Genomic DNA, 13,267 nt, shown 5'->3' on the forward strand with positions numbered 1-13,267 from the left:
TTTCAAAAGGCCCCTGGGTTTGTAGCTCATAGTCATTCAGGCGGACAGAGTGGTCTGCGACCCTGCCATCACTCAGGCCTAGACACAGTCAGCTCAGGGATGGTCGGGAAATCATCCGTTATCTTTTCAGCACAGTCTGTGCCGAGGGATAGTTTGCTTGTCAAGGCCCTTGTTGCACAGAGCTTGTTTGTGGTCCACCTCTCCTCAGCTTGTGCCACTGTAGTCCTTTTCACGGACAAGATAGCACATTGAAATGTGCATTGAAAGCATGCACGAGGCATGGTCTTAGGAGTGGTCAGGTTTGGAAGAGGCTCTGATGCTTCCACGTGTCTTATGCTAGAATGGTAACCTGGTGTTGTGACTTGCCATTCATTCGGTGATGCTGCACCCATTAGTTATGTGATGGAAACTGATTTATAATTCACCCACACAGGTCTGCTCCTCCTATAATTTATAAAGCCCCTCTTCCATGATCCCAGGGTCCTGGGATAGAGCCCCATGTTGGGCTCTCTGCTCAGCAGGAGCCTGCTTCTCCCTCTCTTGCTCCCCCTGCTTGTGCTCTCTCTCTCGTTCTCTCTCTCAAATAAATAAATAAAATCTTTTTAAAAAATTAAATAAAAAATAAAAACTGCCAATAAATAAATAAAATAAAGCCCCTCTTCTAATTTCTTCTTCGTCATTTTCTTTCAGAGCCCCGGAAGAATCAGCCTCCCGTTGCCATTGTGTCGCCGCAGTTCCAGGAGATCTCTCTACCAACCACTTCCACAGTCATTGATGGCAGCCGTGAGTGCTTGTCTAGGCATGATGTTTTAGAGTAGCATTCACTGTGAACTGTGGTAGAAAATGCAGGTCTTGATCTCGGGGTCATGAGTTCAAGCCCTGCATTGGGCTCCATGGTGGGCATGGAGCCTACTTAAAAAAAAGAAGAAGAAGAAGAAGAAGATTTGGGGCCAATTTAATGTCTGCATTCTGTTTAGGCCCATCTTCTTGACCATGTTATGGGAAGACAACCCATTGCAAGCAACTGATTAGGAAGTAAAAACGAGACAGGCCTTATTTAAAATCCCCATGTGGCTTGTTTGAAGTAATAATTCTGCTCTTTTGAGATGTTAAGAAAGTGGGATTATGCAGGTATTTAGCATTATTTTATATGAAACTTGCTGGGTTTCAAATTTGTTTAGATAGAGTCACCACTCTCAGTTATGAAAACAAAGTTCCCTCCTCTATGGCAAGATAAGTAACTGAGGGTCTTGGCTGGGAGCTCTCCCTGGCATGTGCTGCCTGACAAGGTTTTTGTCAGCCTCCTCCCAGAGAGACTCGCAGAATGTGCTCCATGCCCCGGCCCTGCTCGTGAACATTTTACCCTTCAGAGTAGTGTCCCCTGATGGGTGACATGAGAAGACTTCTGGGTCTTTGCCACTGATGCTGGCTATGCATGTAGGGGGTTTCAGGCCTGTCATCTCAGCAGTATTTGCTTGGTCCCCTGGGAGGTCTAGTGAGGCCCTGCTACCCTGATTGTCTTGCCACCAATAGTCGTTTTATGGCCAAGGCAGTCACTGCTCTAGGAGAGGAATCTCTAGCAAGGTTAAACATTTCACGTAGATGGTACTGGCAAGAGGAGGGTAGAAGAATAGCAGGCCAAGATGGAAGAGAGAACAGGAAGAAGTACTCGTGAGAGCAGTAGAAAGGGTTCACATAGCCCCATTTTACTTTTTTTTTTTTTTAAGCATTTACTTTTTTAAAGATTTATTTATTAGAGAGAGAGAGTGGGAGATAGAAAACAAGCAGGGGGAACGGCTGGCAGAGGGAGAGGGAGAAGCAGGCTCCCCGCTGAGCAGGGAGCCCAATGCAGGACTAGAACCCAGGCTCCCAGGATCATGACCCGAGCCAAAGGCAGACGCTTAACCGACTGAGCCACTCAGGCCTCCCCCAGCCCCCCTCCGCCATTTTACTTTATATTGTTGAATAGGTCAAAGCCAAATAGTGTGTAAGGGTGTACACTGGAGAGAATCAGTATGACCCCATCTGCCACCTATCCAGTTGTCCTCCAGACAGTCAACAGTATTATTTTATGTTTCTTTCCAGAGACATTCTATGCATATGTAAGACAATACATTATACAGTCTTTACGATAACACAGAGTACACACTATTATGTACAATGATTATTTCTCCATGCTGAAGAATTTTTCTGAATCAGTATGTGAAATAGTTCATTTTTTTTTTCTCTTAAGGATTACATAGCCTTCCGTTAAATGGCTGTATAATATTGTATGGCTGTATACTTGTTTTCAGTCAATCTCTATTGGTGACCATTTAGATTATTTTTTGGTCTTTTGCTGCTACAAAGAATGTTGCCATGAATAATCTTGTAAGCTTGACATTTAACACATGTGCAGATATATCTGTAGGATAAATTCCTCAAAGAGGAATTATCTCTTTATGGAGAGAGTATCACCATATGCTTCCACCGTGACCTAGGAGAGGGTTTGCTCCGCACTTTTACCCATAAGAGTGTGTTATGAAACTTTGGTCTCACCAATCAGGTAGGTTAAAAAAATAGTATCTGAAGTGTAATTTAAATGTGCATTTATTTTAAGTGAGGTTGAGTATCTTTTCATGTGTTTAAGAATTTTTGATTTTCCTTTTTTCATACAGTAGCATTTTAACCAGAGGTTGCCTGTGTTGGAGTCCTTGGAAAACTACTCAGTGGAATATTCATAGAGAGGCAGAATGACCCAATATTCCTAGGGAAGAAACACTCTGGAGAGATAGTCTGTCATTTCATGAAGTTTTCCTAGCCTCACATCTCTGGGTAGTCGCCCTGGTTTGCGTAAGCTGGGTGAGTGCTGAGACCCAGCGCTCTCGTGTTGTAACTGATGTTTCTTTATGGTCAAGAAAGCACTGATGATGATAAAATCGTCCAGTACCATTGGGAGGAACTTAAGGGACCTCTGAGAGAAGAGAAGATTTCCGAAGACACGGCCATATTAAAACTAAGTAAGCTCGTCCCTGGGAACTACACTTTCAGGTAAATTAGGACCCTTCAAGTTTCCCTTAGGCCATGTTTTTCCCTTGTGGGTTTTACATTCTTCTAGGAGTAACTCTGACAGATATCAAAGTCATTGTAGATTTGGTTGATGATAGAGCCTTTGGTTCCATTAGTTCTCTGAGTTCTATTGGTCGTTGTGGTCACAACAGTGATAAGTTTCTAGGGCAGTGGTCCTTGCATAGGACCCACCACAGTTATTCCCAAAGCTGCGCCTGGCAGATCTCCAAACATTTTTTTTTAGGATTTCTGTCATTAAGTGAAAGGGCCCATCTTCCTGTGCCTTTTCTCAGGAAAAATCTAGAAGGAACCCATTCCCATCTTGTCTCTTCCCTTGGTAAATGCTTCCTCAACTTACAAGATCTCAAAATCTTTACTTTGGACTAGTGGTTTATTTCACTATGATTTGTGGGATCTTTCTCTGTTGGAGTGTTTTAACGAATTTGATTCAAAGATAGTCCTGGGAACTCGTGTTGACATTCTAGGATGTAATGATTAGTAAGAGTGTGAGCCAACTCTAGAGTAATCCTCCTTAGGTTTGCAAAAGTCCTTGTCAGTTATAGAGCACTTGTATGTGAGTATCGTACAAACACCATATGTATCTGATACTAAACTAATTTTACATCTGAGAAAAATGAGGCTCAGTGTATTTACTAACTTCTCTGAGGTCACACAGTTCAGCTAGAACCGAAGTGCAGATTCTCTAACCCTCAAGTCTGGGCTTGTTCTGTTCCACTCCTTGACCTGACCTTACATATTTTGTTCATGCTTCCTTGAATGCTCTTCTCAGTCCATTGGAGTTCTGCCCATCCTTAGGGACCTACTCAGTTTTCTGTGAGACCCTCCTGAGGTTCTTCCCGGAGGAGGGAATATGTCTCTCCCCAAACTGTTGCACCCAGTGCCTCTGTGGTGCAGTGGTTTATTGATGGGTGTCTATCGTCCCCACTGGATCTGCAATTAGCCAAATTTTCACACTACCTGAGACACAGTGACAAAGGTCCTAGCACAGCACCTGCCATGTAAGTAAATGTGACTTAGCAGCACTCTCATTGACTTAAGACTTCAGATGAATGAAAGGCGGCTGCCATTCCACAAGGTTAGAGCCTTCTCATTGGCTTAAAATGGAAACGTGAGTTGGTTTTTACCTTCGATTTCTAATATAGGAGTTCTAACATTTATGAAATTTAGCTTGGGCCAGGTTGATCCTTTTCAAAAAAGTAACAATAATAGCTCCTGCTTCTTGAACATTTATTATGTGTTTAGTACTGTTCTGAGCTCTGTGCATGTAGTGGCTTATTTAATCCTTATAGCAGGTATTACAATTACTACTATTTTGTAGATTAGGAAATTTAGGTACAGAGAGGTTAAGTAACTTGCCCAAGGTCACACAGGCAGCATGACTAGAGCCTGCACTTTTAATCATAGTGTTTGGGCGGATACGGTATTGGGGGTGATTCTTTTGTTCTATCAATTTCAATTTATGAAATGATGGGACTGGATTTGATTAGCGTTAAGATCCAGTCTGTTTGGTTCCACTCACCTTTCCTTCTCCCCTCCTTTGACATGGCAGTGGTCTCTTTCCCCAGCCCTGTGGTCACCTGCTAATCGGGTCCAGGATTCTTGCAGGCAAGCTGGGACTGTTTGAGGTGAAAGAGTAAACGGGTGGCTGCCATCTTGCCATTTGTCTATAACTTGCTTTTTCTCCGAAACAGGAGACAAATAGGATATGTTAAAAAAAACAAACAAAAAACTGTGAAAACAACAGGGAAACTGAAAAAAGAGGAAAACTTCTGTGGATTTTTCTTCTTCAGATGTTTGCTGATTTGCACATGTCTGTGTGTCTTATGTTTTTTGCTCTTTTTCTAAAGGCTAAAATCCCCAAAAATCCCCTTCAGGCCCTAGGTAAAAGGTGAGACCGTGGGATGCAACCCCACAGATGTCTGGCTCTGTCTGTGGCTGGTGGTGAGATTTAAACAAACGACATGTCTTTTCTATGCTTTTCCTCTTTCTGTCAGCAAAATGGAAGGAACCCAAACCTCCTTGCTTGCTTATGCTCACATTTTGAGGTGGCAAGAGAAGCTTTAGGCTGTTCAGCTGGAAGGCATCATTTAGGTAAAAGCCTGCTCTTATAAATGAACATTTTTTTTTCCTCTTGCAAATCCTATTTCACACTGGCACAAACTGTGGGACTGTTGCGTAGGAGAATTCATTTGCATCTCGGGCTCCTGTCTTACCGGAGCCAGCCCTCCTGGTCCATCCCAGAGGCTGTCTGCCCAGGGCGCCCCTTCTTGCGATGTGTGCATGGCTGAGGCAGGATGGCAGGAGGAGAGCGGGCTGCAGTCAGAGCTTGCTCTATGTAGGGGGGCACCTTTGAGCCCCACAGCTTTAGGGGCCAGGGACTATCTATTCTTAAAACTTGGTTTCTGGGCTTGGGAGTCAGAGAACTGGGCTTGCATCTGGCTCACTGTGTGGCCCTGGGCAGGTGACGTAGCCTCTCTGAGCTTCCTGTACAGGGAAATGGATGACGCCTACTTCATACGACTGTTGGGAGGGCCAGGTCAGACAGTGCCTGTGAAGGTCCCAGTGCCCAGACACGTGCAGGCGGCAGAGCAGAGCGGTGCTGGCGACATAGTGCCCGGATCCCCTTCTGACTCCACTCAAGCTTGGGCAAGTTACCTCTCTGTGCCTCAGTCTCCTCATGTATGTAAGGAGTAAAATACGGATCGTGCTTTATAGAGCTGTTGTGAGGATTTCATGAGGTAGAAAGAACTTGGAACGGTGCCTGGCACTCAGGGTGAGCATTTAGTAGTCGTCCGCCATTCCAAGAATGGGTAAAGAATTGGTTACCATTTGGTACCCCTGCTGCCTTGGTATTTCTTAGCCTCAATTTTTCAGTCCTGTCAGATTGATTCCTCTTCCTTCAGCCCATCCCTGATTGCACTCCTTTCTCTGTCCTGCCAGCTTGACGGTAGTAGACTCTGATGGAGCAACTAGCTCTACCACTGCAAGCCTGATGGTGAACAAAGCGGTGGATTATCCCCCTGTGGCCAATGCGGGCCCCAACCAAGTGATCACCCTGCCCCAAAACTCCATCACCCTCTTTGGGAACCAGAGCACTGATGATCATGGCATCACCAGCTATGAATGGTCACTCAGCCCAAGCAGCAAGGGGAAAGTGGTGGAGATGCAGGTAGGAGGGAATGGCTTCTGTCTTTTCTTGCCCAGGAGAAGTACAGCTGCTGGACCGGGTTGCCCTTACAAGGCTTATTTTTGCTCCCATTTTAATGACCAAAGTCAGATTTATATAGAACATTGAACATTGGAATTTAAAAAAAAAACCACCTAGAAAATTTAAGGGGCCTTTAAGGAACACATTACCAAAACCTTTGTCTTTAATGTTTAGTATTAAAGGAAAAGACTAGATGAGAAAGGGGAGCTATTCTAGGATGGTTCCAGAGAGCCAGACTACTCTGATGCCACAAGGGTGCAGGTCTTTTTTCTTTTTTTTTTAAGAGAGAGAGAGCACACATGTGAGCAGGGTGTGTGTGGGGGGCAGGGGAGCGGGGAGGAGGGGCAGAGGGAGAGGAAGAGAGAGAATCTCAAGCAGGCTCCACACTCAGCATGGAGCCCGACATGGGGCTCGATCTCATGACCCTAAGATCATGATACAAGGGTGCAGATCTTAATGAGCTCTACTACAAATTGGAGTAGCCCACCTGGCTAGATGGTGAGCATCTTCTCTCTGGAGATATTTAGAAGGGGACTAGATCTGTCACTAGGCAGGTAACATAAGTAAGTAAAACTGAATAGGGCCTGTGGCAAACCAGACAACATAACCCCTGATTGAAGTGGTCAGCTGCGCCTCAGCTCCAGCTAGTTGTTGCCACATGGAAATACAGTCCCAATATTCCTAGAGAGGCCAGCTTTTCAGGAAAAAACAGAAATCTAGACCTGTATTTGAAAATTTCCAACTTTGGGGGCACCTGGCTGACTCAGTCAGTGGAGCATGTGACTCTTGAGCTCAGCATTGTGAGTTCAAGCCCCAAGTTTTAAGTAGCAAGTACTTAAAAATAAAATCTTCAAAAAAAGAAAAAAAAATTTCCAGCTTTTAAAGACACTGCAGGCCAAACAAAATGTCTGCAAGCTGGATTCAGCCCAGAGGCTGCCAAGTTTTGCCCACTGTTCTAGAGGAAGTTCCTGCCTTGGAAGTTTGCCCTAAATTGTGTATAATGTTCCTTCTGACACTCTGTGTTTCCAAATTGGAGGCCTGACTTAAAGCTCACATTTCACCTGGCTTTTGTTTAGATATTATGTTCGGTTTCTCTGCTGCTGCAGAATCCGCACAACCCGGCAAGGGGATGGCATGGTGTCACTTAGCATCTGCAGTTGCTGCCATGTGCTATTGAGGCAGCTGTGTTAAGATCACTGAGCGGCCTCAGCAGGAAGAACATGGTTTTAAAAGTGTGTTATTTTATTCTACACTCCTGGCCTTCTTTCTGGCTTGGGTCATAAAGACTGAACTTGTTTATCTCTGCACATTTTCCTGTACTCCCCTCCCTTGTGAGAACTCTGACTTTATTTGAAACTGCTGCTGTTCCCCCTTGAAAGGGGAACCTTTTACTTTTAACAGGATGTCCCACAGTGTCTGATGCTGTACTCACTAGGTTTAGAAAACTAGGTGCATCATTTAGACCAGAGTAGGACTTGTTGTATGACATTGTGATTCTGGGAGTCTGCTTTTTCACTTGTCTGTATTTATACATGCAGGGGGTTAGAACCCCAACCCTGCAGCTCTCTGCCATGCAAGAAGGAGACTACACTTACCAGCTCACAGTGACTGACACCATAGGACAGCAGGCCACCGCCCAAGTGACTGTTATCGTGCAGCCTGGTAAGTTCCAGCCTTATTGTGCAGGCCCTTCTGCTGGCTGGCCCCTTGCACTATGCGGAAGTAGGGAGTTTGGGTTCTGAGCGATACGACGGTGGAGTGGGAGGCAGCAGTCCACGGGCCCCTGGCAACTTTGGTTGTCCATTCTGAGTGCTTTCTTCAGAGCTAGAGAGAGAGAGTACTTCACAAGCTCAGCTGTGGCCTTGCCCGTGGCTGGCTATTGTGCCTTCAGGGGGACGTAGCAGATAGAGTCTCTGTTATCCCAAATCCTCCCATGGCCTTTAAGGGACAGCTTAAAGCCCACTTCCTCAAGAAAGCCCTACCTTATCACTCAGACCCTCTCTTTTGAACACTCGTAGCATCACGTCTCAAATTTACCACGGTATTACAACTTCATTATGTTCTGCCGTGTTCTTATAAAAAGGTTTCAGTCTTACATTCTTCATCGTGAGCTCCCTGGCCCACAGTCTCTGATAGTTTTGTGGGCAGAGAGGCAGAGTTCTCATGTCTTCCAGAACATATGTCCCAGTTAGTTCCTCTCCTTTCCCAGCTGAACTGCCTGCTTTTGACCTCTGTGTCTCTGTCTTCTAGAAAACAACAAGCCTCCACAGGCAGATGCAGGCCCAGATAAAGAGCTAACCCTTCCCGTGGACAGCACAACCCTGGATGGCAGCAAAAGCTCTGATGATCAGAAAATTATCTCCTATCTCTGGGAGAAAACACAGTGAGTACTGACGCAAAACCCTTATTGACGCAATGTCTCCAGACCAAGGTATCACTTGCTTTTAAGAGTTTACTTGCTCTTACTGGCTTACCCAAGGGCGATGACTGAGAAAGAAACCTTAGCAATCCTACACTTCAACTCTAAGAAAATGATTCAAAATAATTGTTGTAAGGAGAAAAGAATGCTTGCCATCAGCTAGTCTCCAGTTAGTACTTTGTGGTCCTGGTGCTTTTACAGGTACAATCCGTCTGCCAAAATGCATAGTTTAATTACACTTGAGAGGCAGGATGGAAAGGGTAATGGAGCAGAAAAATACTGTTGCTCAAGATGAACTGGGTAAGGCTGGCAATGGGGATGGGGCAGAGTAGCTGTTACAGAGAATTGAAAATTCATCTGCACCATGAAAGCATTGCTCTGTTATTGTTTCCTTAAAGACACCATTTACCAATTATGTTAGTGAGGGGCCAAAGGCACTAAGCAAAATAATACTACTTAAACTGGAATTACCTAATCGAGCCATTTCTGGTTCTCACAGTTTCTTTCAGCTCCTTTAAACCATAACAAATGGAACTCAGATTGTATGCAGGATCCCACGGGAAGCAAAAGAATTCTAAGGAAGAGTTAAAAGCATTCTTAGTTTCCAAAGGTAGCAACCATAGGACAGACCGAGCTTTTTGTTTTGTTTTCATTTTTGACGAGGGCATTAGAAATGGGTAGGAAGGGGCTATAATTTGACTGTAGAAACCACTTGACATGATTGGTGAGTTGGATTCTAGAAATTCTTTTCCTCGGCTCTTGTCTCTTGTGGAGAACCAAGTCTTCCTCAGCCCATTGTGTTTGAATTATAACTGTTTGTTGAAGACACAGCTGATAAACCTTCAGCTGAGTTTTACTAGTGCGTACAGCAGAAATAATGCTGAGAGTAGCTTCTTGGAGGAGAATCTGCTTCAGGAGGGATGACTAGGGCCAGAGATTATAGGTTTAAACAGCAAAACAAAGCAAAACCTGGGAGACTGCAGATTTCTCTGGTCATCCTGTAATTTTAAGGAAAACTCTGGGGCATTCTGCTCCTTGAGCAGAAGGACTCTGTGGAATGTACAGAGCTGTGCCTAGATGTTGGCACAGAGCTCACTCCCCGGCTGCAGGCTGCTGTGTGAGGCCACAGGGGAGGAGGAAGGCTGCAGGGTGTCTGGGGTCCTCTGTGGCCCCTGTCCAGGAGCTGCAGGGAGCTTGGCTTTAGAGCTACTAAGAAGAGGATGATTTTACTGAGAGTTCCTCTGCAGCCTTGGCCCATTTCCTTTCCTTGACTTTTCTGTAGGAGGGAATTTGGCATGTGATTAAGAAACGCATCTTGCTTCTTTGCTGGCAAGAGCTGAACCAACTACTGGGCCAGAAATGCTTTTCAGAAACATCACTCTGAAATCATTCTTTTGATCAGAGACCTGCTCAGAGCACTTTCTTCCTTTTACAAACTGGAACAGCAAAGAGTTTGAATGTTCTAGAAACTCATAGAAAGGATAAAGCTAGACGTGTTTGAAAGCTGGTGAATGGAATTTTCTGATCAGCAGGGTAGCCTGTATTTTGGGGCCAAATGACACTCTGTCCAAATGTAATATTTTTAACATGCCCCCTCAAGGTCTGGGAAACAATAGTTCGTGTCTCAGCTGAGGCAGTAATAGTCTGCTCCTGCTGAGTCAGGGACGGGAGGGCAGCTGACAGGTACAACTCCACCCTCTGGTTTCTGTCTCTGTCCAGGGGACCCGATGGCGTGCAGCTCGAGAATGCTAATGGCAGTGTCGCCACTGTGACAGGGCTACAAGTAGGAACCTACGTGTTCACCTTGACTGTCAAAGATGAGAGGAACCTGCAAAGCCAGAGTTCTGTGAATGTCATTGTCAAAGAAGGTACCTCCCTGCCTTGGGTTGGTGCAGCCTCTGGGTCAGATACCTGGGGAATCAGTGCAGAAATTGATCAGAGACAAGGGGTGGGGAGTAAGTTGGGGGAAGGGCAGCTGTTATGTGCTATGCGAAAACAGCCTTTAATTGGGAGGGACTGTAAGGTGAATTTTAGCTTCTTGTCCCCCCCACCTTCCCTCTCAACTGAATAGGGAAAGAAATTGGTTTTTTCCTTTGTATTTTTATTTTGCTTCTCTGCCGCTAAGCCCTGGCATTTCTGTGGCTCTCCTGCCAGCTGCAGTGACACCTGCTGTCAGGCCTTAGAATGGCTGTCCTGTTCTGTAGTTCCCTGTGCCCCTCCGTGAGCCTGCTGCTGCCAGCCAACTTGGGGCAGGAGTGCATGGCTTGCTGCCGTCTGCAGGCCGGGGACCGGTGATGGCCCTGGGGGAGGGCTGTAAGCGGACGGGAGGCATGCAGGTGACTCCGGCGAGGGTACCCTATGCTCAGCGGATAGAGCTTTCACACCTGAGGAAACAAAGCTGCAGGTGGGGCCCAGGAGAAGAGAGTTCTCTTTTTCCTTTTTCTCTATTAGAGTATTAAGGAAGGAATAAAAGAAGATGTTGAAAAAATAACATTTTAGGCCATATTTTGAAGAGAATGTGTGGTGTCAGCTGCATGAAACATAAAATCTAAGGCTCTTTGGCCCAGTTGGGGTCTCTATCTCCAGTCATCACCTGCTTCCCAAGGAGAGACATGGAATCCTTCCAGGGAGGCTACTGGGAGGACCCAGGAGAAGACTTTGCCCTCTCTGCTGTACGGTGTCAGAAGAACATTTCTCTGAGTGGGACTGGAGCCTCAGGACCTGGGGCGCTGGTGCCTTCAAATCTGCACCGTTAGTCACAAGCTCCCTGGTCCGGGCTGGGTTTTATTTAGCATGGACAGAGGGGAACCAAAGCCTGGTCTTCACTGGGTCCTAACCCCCAACTAATTAAAAGTTGGTTCATTGTCAAAAGACCCCCGCTACACTGTTAGGGGCTGCATGGATAGGCGCTTACAACAGCTCTCCATTTCAGATGCTTTTGATGTTAATTTCCCCCTAAGCATTGTGAAGAAGCGTTCTTTCTTTTCCAGAATGTTATTTCCTTGATATCTCTTTGGTTAGAAATGAACAAACCACCTCTAGCCAAGATAACTGGGAATGTGGTGATTACCTTGCCCACGGACACAGCAGAACTGGACGGCTCCAAGTCCTCAGATGACAAGGGAATAGTCAGCTACCTCTGGACCCGAGATGAGGGGAGCCCAGCAGCAGGGGTAAATACCAGGAACTGGAGAACTGCACAGGGTCACGGTGGTGAGATGGGGAGAGGCGGCTGAGCCAAACATTCCAGGATCCGTTGTTTTTTTTTTTTTAAAGATTTATTTATTTATTTTGAGAGAGTGAGAATGAGAGAGAGAGTACATGAGAGCGGGGAGGGTTAGAGGGAGAAGCAGGCCCCTTGCCAAGCAGGGAGCCCGATGCGGGACTCGATCCCGGGACTCCAGGATCATGACCTGAGCCGAAGGCAGTCGCTTAACCAACTGAGCCACCCAGGCGCCCCTCCAGGATCCATTTTAACGAGGGGTCTCTTGTGTCAAACCTGGATTGCCCTCTGAAATTCAGGGAACCTAAGTGACTTGCCTAGTGTCGCTCTGCAAGCTAGGGCGGCACAACATATGTTCCTCTGCCCTGATCTTGCAACTGAAGTTGCCCAGAGGGGGTTTAGTTATAACAGAAGCAGCACCCAAGCCCACAAAAGGAGTGTCGTTTGCCCTGCAATGTAGCCATGTTGTTCCACCCCACAGGAGGTGCTAAATCACTCTGACCACCACCCGATCCTCTTTCTTTCCAACCTGGTTGAAGGGACCTACACATTTCACCTGCATGTGACTGATGCGAAGGGGGAGAGTGACATGGATCGGACCACTGTGGAGGTGAAGCCTGGTGAGTTCATAGCACTGGGACTGGCTGGGAATGCTGGCCTAGCCCAGCAGGACCTCAGTCCTGGACCCCTTCCTTCTAGCAAGAACGGAGACAGGTGGCAAAGCCAGCTTCTAAACACTCTAGAAACGCCGAGCTGAAAAATCCTTGGAGACTGTTTCAACAGTATCCCTCCTCCCCACGCAAGGAGTACGGACCCCCCACTCATCTCTGATGGACAAACTGAGACTCAGAGAGGGCAGGGCTTGCTCAGTGTCGCACAGCAGTTGTGTCAGAGCCAGGCCCTCGTGCCCCTGGTCAAGCACTCCCTCCTCTCCCTGTGATGGCTGAGAGAGGGCTCTGGGTGCTTCGAGAATCTGAGCACAGGAATAACTTGAGTCATGATGTCTCATCACCACCCAGCTGCAAAAACAATTTATTTTTATAAGTTGAGCCTCAGGCTTTATCTGACAACCCAGGGAAGGTAAAGTAACTGGTGTCCTTTACATTTTTCAGATTTGCAGAAATAAAATTTCTTTCTTAAATAGGACTGTGTTTTTTGTTTTGAGGCTGATTTGGTATTAGGGAAGAAGTGAGTGTGGGGTAGGGTAGAGCTTTATAAATTCCTGAGCATCTGATGAGAAGGTATTAACTTTAAATCTACTCTTTGTTATGTAGGCCAAGCTCATGTACAGATGTCTTAGATGGGAAGGGAACTTGGCAGGTCTTCTAGTCCTTGTTCTACCTCTATG

At 46.1% G+C, this 13,267-nt stretch overlaps 1 protein-coding gene across 8 annotated transcripts in view; it reads left to right on the forward strand.

Annotated features, from left to right (window-relative positions):
• KIAA0319L (KIAA0319 like) overlaps positions 1-13,267 on the forward strand; it is a 98,457-nt gene that overhangs the window by 69,325 nt on the left and 15,865 nt on the right. For 7 of the 8 annotated variants that reach the window (XM_073902930.1, XM_073902925.1, XM_073902926.1 and 4 more), the window contains 8 exons: positions 691-783; positions 2,898-3,030; positions 6,010-6,238; positions 7,816-7,939; positions 8,528-8,660; positions 10,416-10,564; positions 11,718-11,869; positions 12,401-12,539. In XM_073902930.1, coding sequence (XP_073759031.1) covers positions 691-783; positions 2,898-3,030; positions 6,010-6,238; positions 7,816-7,939; positions 8,528-8,660; positions 10,416-10,564; positions 11,718-11,869; positions 12,401-12,539 — 1,152 coding nt within the window. Of the gene's footprint in view, positions 1-690; positions 784-2,897; positions 3,031-6,009; positions 6,239-7,815; positions 7,940-8,527; positions 8,661-10,415; positions 10,565-11,717; positions 11,910-12,400; positions 12,540-13,267 lie in introns of all 8 variants that reach the window. The other variant, XM_073902928.1, reaches the window with a different exon arrangement.

Source organism: Callorhinus ursinus, unplaced genomic scaffold (assembly GCF_003265705.2).
Source record: "Callorhinus ursinus isolate GAN/ISIS: 27379988/994484 unplaced genomic scaffold, GSC_fseal_2.0 scaffold18, whole genome shotgun sequence".
Lineage (NCBI taxonomy): Eukaryota > Metazoa > Chordata > Mammalia > Carnivora > Otariidae > Callorhinus > Callorhinus ursinus.